The sequence below is a fragment of the Anastrepha obliqua genome, chromosome 2 (genome assembly GCF_027943255.1).
Source record: "Anastrepha obliqua isolate idAnaObli1 chromosome 2, idAnaObli1_1.0, whole genome shotgun sequence".
NCBI classification, from domain to species: domain Eukaryota; kingdom Metazoa; phylum Arthropoda; class Insecta; order Diptera; family Tephritidae; genus Anastrepha; species Anastrepha obliqua.
This window is the reverse complement of record NC_072893.1, coordinates 54,232,811-54,239,159: the sequence shown is the minus strand read 5'-3', so window position 1 is coordinate 54,239,159 and position 6,349 is coordinate 54,232,811. Positions and strand designations below refer to the sequence as shown.

At 41.2% G+C, this 6,349-nt stretch overlaps 1 protein-coding gene across 1 annotated transcript; it reads right to left on the bottom strand.

The window, feature by feature from the left end:
• Positions 1–254: 254 nt before the first annotated feature.
• On the bottom strand, positions 255–5,404 carry LOC129238146 (skin secretory protein xP2-like). The gene is made up of 4 exons (XM_054873182.1): positions 5,327–5,404; positions 1,397–1,523; positions 523–1,363; positions 255–408 (listed from the first exon to the last, which is right to left on the bottom strand). Exons 1-4 carry the CDS (start codon positions 5,402–5,404, stop codon positions 255–257), a joined length of 1,200 nt encoding a protein of 399 aa, XP_054729157.1.
• Positions 5,405–6,349: the final 945 nt, after the last annotated feature.

Sequence of the window (6,349 nt, the reverse complement as noted above, 5' to 3'; positions counted from 1 at the left end):
CTGACTTATTTTCTTGTCTATGAATTGCACAACAAATAATTATAGCCAATCAAAAAACTTTACAAATATTTTCTAAAACAAAAATGTATTTAAAAAAAATAAAGGTATTTACAACATGTTGGGGAGGAGAAAAAAGCTAGGTGATAAGGACTTATTTGTATGTGGCACCTTAAGTAATTCAGCATTACAAAAAAATGTTTGCTAAGGTGCACTAAAATATATACAAAGTTCTACTTATTTCAGTTCCAAGCGATTTACTTCTTTCTGTAGATGTAACCCCCGTTGGAAGCATACTGGGTGCCAGCATTGCCACCAGAGTATGATGAGCCGCCCGACGAGTGGGATGAACCACCTGATGAATAGCTGGGAGCAGAGTATCCAGCACCACCGCTTCCGCCTGAAGAATACGATGGACTAGAGTAGACTGGAGCTGGAGCTGGAGCTGGGGCAGGAGCAAAGTAGACTGGAGCTGGGGCTGGGGCAGGAGCAGAGTACACTGGAGCAGGTGCCGGAGCAGAATAGCCGGAAGAACCACCGCTGGAGTAAGAACCACCAGCACCGCCGCTGTAGTGACCACCACCGCTTCCGCCTGAAGAATATGATGGACCCGAGTAGACAGGAGATGGGGCAGGTGCAGAGTACACTGGTGCTGGAGCGGGAGCAGAGTACACTGGAGCAGGTGCTGGACCAGAGTAGCCGGAATAATCGCCATCAGCTCCACCAGACAAACCAGCTGAGCCGCTGCTTGGGTAAGAATAACCACCATCACTACCGCCCGAGGAATATGATGGACCTGAGGAAACGTGAGCAGGAGCTGGTGCAGAATATACCGGTGCTGGGGCTGGTGCCGAGTAGACTGGAGCTGGAGCTGGAGCAGGAGCAGAGTACACTGGAGCAGGAGCCGGGGCAGAATTTACCGGTGCTGGGGCTGGTGCCGAGTAGACTGGAGCTGGAGCTGGAGCAGGAGCAGAGTGCACTGGAGCTGGAGCAGAGTACACTGGAGCAGGAGCCGGGGCAGAGTAGCCGGAAGAACCACCGCTAGTGTAAGAACCACCAGCACCGCCGCTGTAGTGACCGCCACCGCTTCCGCCTGAAGAATATGATGGACCCGAGTAGACAGGAGATGGGGCAGGTGCAGAGTATACTGGTGCTGGAGCTGGTGCAGGAGCAGAGTAAACTGGAGCGGGTGGAGAGTAACTTTGCGATGGTGGCAAGTATTCATCAGATGGGGCAGAGTAAGAAGAACCGGCACCACCTGAGGAGTAGGAACCAACTCCTGAGCCTCCAGAAGAGTATGAGCCACCAGCAGCCCCACCTGACGAATATGAACCACCTGCTGAACCACCTGAGGAGTATGAGCCACCTCCGGAGCCGCCTGAGGAGTATGCACCGCTGCCACTACCACCCGAAGAGTAAGAAGGACCGCCGTAGTTGGCAGCTGGTGGCAAGTATGTCCTCGACAAATGGCTGACGTCAGCCGCAACGAAGGCGACCAAGGCAAAAGTGGCAGCAAGGAAGAGTTTCTGCAACGGAAGGGAAAGAGAGAAGTGTAAAGTGATGATTGCAACTAATATACGAATAAAATGATAGCGAATTGTGGGTTTTAAGTGCATGCAGAGAATTTTCAATTTGCGATTCCGAAACTTCACACTTTGTTTGAAAACTGTTACACTTTTACCACCAACAATATTTAAGAGCTAATTTTATCGTATTTAAATAAATTAAAAAAAAATTTCAAAATATGAGTTCACATACCATTTTGCTCCGATGAAAAGATGTGGTCTATTAGAAAGGATGAGTCTACTTGGCTGAAAGAAGACTTTATTGGAACTGTTAATGATCCACATATCGGCTGACTATTTTATACGAAAATTATGTTACATAAAATATGTTTTTTGTTTCGCTGCACAACTCATCTGCATACACGCAGCAACCGCCGCAGCTGCCGCTTCCCGCGAAGGCCGTCTCAGTTGCAGAAAGCCACGCTACGCAATGATGCCGGCAAGCAAGTTTTATTTTTTATTTTTAATACATATGTAAAATTTATTTGATAACAATGCTACCTCCCATCTCATTGGGAGGAATGAAAAAGCAATAAAAGTGTAAGTTAAAAGAGATGAGCGCTAAAAGTGAATGATACGTCTTAATATGGCTGGCCACCCTTATCAGCAGAAAGGTAAAGGTTAGCGATTAACTGACAACACCTGTTTCTTTTCCAAAAAAATTACTGAATTAGTTATTAAATTAAAAAAGTAACACATTTTTTGCTAAGAAAAGGGATGCTATAATTTTAGGTTTATTCACTGAAGGGAGCTGTTATGTGTATCAGCACATAAAAATTTGTTTGGTTTTAACTGATTTGCTGAATCCATTTGAGTAAAGAAGTCCAATAGGCAAAACAACTTAAAGGACTGTAAATCAAAAAATTGGAATGACTTTGATGAATTAGATCTTCTGGACTGGCGGACTCTGAACATTCTCAGCACTTATTTGATGGCCGTCTTGGAAAATCACAATCATTTTAATACGGGTGGAAGTGTTGCGTACTTAAAAGAAATTGGAGCAAAATTATAGATTTGAAATATACAGCAGAAGAAAAAGAAAGAGAAAAATCATTTCGAGAAGTATTTGATGCGTTCAAGAAACCAGAAAACTATCTTACGGAAAGGAACGCGTGGAAAGTTTCGTGCGAACAATCGAATCCTTAAAATAATATGGAACCTGCTCTACATTTTAAACAGATGAGCTTCTTAATGAAATTATTCAGCATTTATTTATTATTTACACAATAGACCACTTCAGAGGTCGCAGTTCCACTATGACCCAATAAAAGTAATCAGTTAATGTAAGGAAGCAGAAGTCGCGGTCGCCTAAAGAACACTTTGAGAAGATCAACTCTCCGCAAACTTGCAGCAATAACGGAGGATACTGTAAAAATAACTGCAAGCTGGAAAAGTCTTGTAGAGGTCTTATGCTCCAGAGAGGAGCGAAAAAAGGAGATAAATGAAATCATTGCACCAATAAATCAAGTATCGCTCGTTAAAGCCGGGACTCCAATTAAACAAGCCAATTAAGATTCAATACTATAAAATTCATTGCCTTGATGTGCCTATATATTGATGGAAAGCTACTGATACCCTTTCTTTCAGCAATAAACTTCAGACTAGAACTCTGGATTCGGCTACAACAACCTCTAAAGTGGTGGAGCACTTACCTTTTACCTTACCACCTTGGGTAAAAGCCATAAAGTAACCTTAATTTGGGTCCCGGGACACCGGGACACCGGGACACCGGGACACCGGGACACCGGGACATAGAAGGTAACAAAAAAGCCGATGAACTGGCAAGAGGGGGATCTGCCATGAATAACGTTCTTTCAGTACCGGTATTCACACCATTAGGTGTATTCAATAATGCAATTTCCCTAAAATACCTTCGAACCGCAGATTGTAGATGGAGAGACCAGACGCAATGCAAAATCAGCAGGACGTTATGGCCCACCTACAACCACAAGCAATCGTCGACATTGATGAAACGATGGGACGCCTGTAGACTAACGGCAGTCATAACTGGCTTCGGGTCTATCGAAGAACAAGCCGCCAAAATGGGCATCCCTCACAACGCATACTGTCACAGTTGTAAACAACCAGAGAAAAAAGAAACAATCTTCCATTTCCTCTGTGAATGCCCTGCCCTGTGGAAGGACAGAATGTTAAGCCTGGGCAAACCGCTGTTCGAGAGTCTCGAGCAACTGTCTGGCTTAGACGTCAACAACCTAATAAGGTTCTTAAACCACACAGACTGGATATAGTCATGTTGTAAATAACCGTTAAACAAGTTCGTAACGAGGATGTGGCAACAAAATGGTGCGGATGCGCTAGTTGGATTCTGCATGAATAACCACTCTAACCAACCAACCAACCAATCTTCGATTCTTTTAAAAATGTTTTAACATTTTTCCATTTGTTAAGGCCAAATATATTTCTGAAATTTTAATAGATGTTTGGTTTGCTGGGAAGTTTTTCACTAAACTGGCGAGGGTGCAACGGACTGTTTGCATGGGCATCACCGCACGATGTAGAAATTATCCCAGTGCTGCCCTGAATATCTTGCTGATCAAAGTGTAATGCAAGCGTCTCTCAAGTGACATGGTAGCAAATTTAGGCAGTTGACATCATATTTCTCGGAAGTTTGCCACTGGCTGCCGAGGGGCGACCGTTATTAGGAATAATTTTTTCTTCATTTTGGTTTAGTGACTCAAAATCTGAGGTTGTAATTGCTCTAACAACTCAGGCTTCCGATTTTTGCTTTTATTTGAGGTTATGGAGCTTTTTCTAAACAAACCATACACAGCATATTAATGTGTAAGACATAGTAGTTTTCTTTCGAATCTTGTGTTTTGTTTTTAAAATTCAATATATTATATCAACAAAAATTACATTTCCTAGCTGTATTTGAGGTTATTTAGGGTCATGTGATATTTTCTCTAAAGGTCGGAATAGTGTCTCACAGTGTCGGTCTACCTTCCGGTGTATGAACATTTTTATTGCATCATAAATGGTTGACTCGCTTGGCATATTATTGAAAAGATTAGATTAGGTGACATGGCTACGCTTGCGAGGGGGCCACCTGGATCAAATATCCAAGTTTCTTACTTTGTGAGGGTAAAAGTGAGAAAAACAGGAATGGAAGGATAAGAAGAGGAGTAATGCTTAAAGCTTATAGAGAAGACCGAAAACTGACTGTTTATTATATTTTTTCTATAGAACACCAAACAACAAAACACCAAAAGACATGCGGAACTTTTCAGTTTATTCGTACTTTAAAACGTTCAATCAATTCAGATACTTCATGAAAATCAACGTGGACCATAAAACTCACTCTGGACTTGCACCCTGCATGATAAAAATAACCACGAAGACTTATTGTTACTTGTAATCATAATAGGATGTCCTCCATTCAATGGCCGCTATGGGTGGCAATCGCTGCTGCCACACCTTTGAGCTGGTGGTGAGCGCAGCCGCGCTGTCGACAGCAACAAAATATGAAAGATTGCGCCACGATCAATGAGCGCCAGGGCAGTGGGTAAGTATTTGCATACATCATAATTTTTTATTTACTGCGCTGCTCTGAATTGCAACCGGCTCGTGGGAAAGTAGCGCGCTGAGGTCGGCTCAGCTTCAAACGTGCATGCGTAAATTATCAATGAATGTTTGTTTGTATGTATTGAGCACTGGCTCTTGATAGAGAGGTCGCGCGAGAAGTTCCTATAGCAATAATTTTAATTTGCCTAATAAGAGCGAATGTGCAATAAAATCTGCATTACGGCAATGAATTCAATTCGTTGCGATGCATCAATTAAATACGCACTGACACGCGGCGACGGCTGCTCCGTTGGCGACATGCCAAACACAAACGAAAAAAAAGTGTGCGGCAGCATAAGGAAAATATTTCCAATACATATTAATTAATGCTAATGATAACGAGAAAGATGCAAAAGCCAAAGTGATGAAAAAATCCTAACATCTTTTGCAAAAATTTATATAAATAAATTAAAAGCCGATGCGCCACCAATTGGGAGTGTTTGCTTCAGTTAAGCGAACAAAAATAAAGAAATGCATGCGAAAAAAAATGTAAATCAATAAATGCCAACATTTCTAAAACGGTGTCAACGTATCAGCTGAAATACAATACATCCAATGTTGCGTTGCACTGTGGGACATTTTGTATGGGGGTGCGGACTTAGTTAGTGAGCCTTTGAAATACATTTTATTTTATGTTTTTGTGTATAAAAATATGTACATTTAAATAAAACAACAAAATTAGAAAACTAAGTGAAATTAGACCCCAACTATGAATTTCATTTTTCCATTTTTAATTTCATTTTTATTTTAATTCGACTTACGCTATGGAGTTTTATAGCGAGATGGATATATCGTTTCCAAAAAAATCGGTTCTCGATTAATCGCAGTTTTTTATTCGAGTTTTAGGCCGTTTAAGAAAAAACTTCATTAAAAACCTGATCTTACGGTTCACGGCTCGCCAAAAAATTGAAATATAAAAAACGCCACCCAAAACCAAAAAAAAAATATGGATGCGAATTGAAATAAATTTTTCTTTTTAAAATGTATTTCATATACGTGTGAATACTTCTTGTATGAGGATGACAAAATATTTTTTTTTGTTTTTAATTTATTTATTTAACCCTCCGTTGGACACCTTTTTTAAAACTTTCGGCTAGGCACTCCGGTCTGGCCTTTTTTCGTCCTGTTCGAAGATTCTGCTTAAAAGGTTATATCCATAAACCGTTAGAAAATTTAATTTTATGTAGGAAGCTACTTAGAAGCAT

What these genes read in the sequence shown, in the direction of transcription:
- LOC129238146 (XM_054873182.1), bottom strand. Translation starts at nt 5,404, where the DNA reads ATGTCGCCAACGGAGCAGCCGTCGCCGCGTGTCAGTGCGTATTTAATT. An exon ending in AACGAATTGAATTCATTGCC is followed by an intron (nt 1,524 to 5,326) that starts GTAATGCAGATT and finishes CTTCCGTTGCAG; the next exon opens with AAACTCTTCCTTGCTGCCAC. An exon ending in TCCAGCGGTGGTTCTTCCGG is followed by an intron (nt 409 to 522) that starts CTATTCTGCTCC and finishes CTCTAGTCCATC; the next exon opens with GTATTCTTCAGGCGGAAGCG.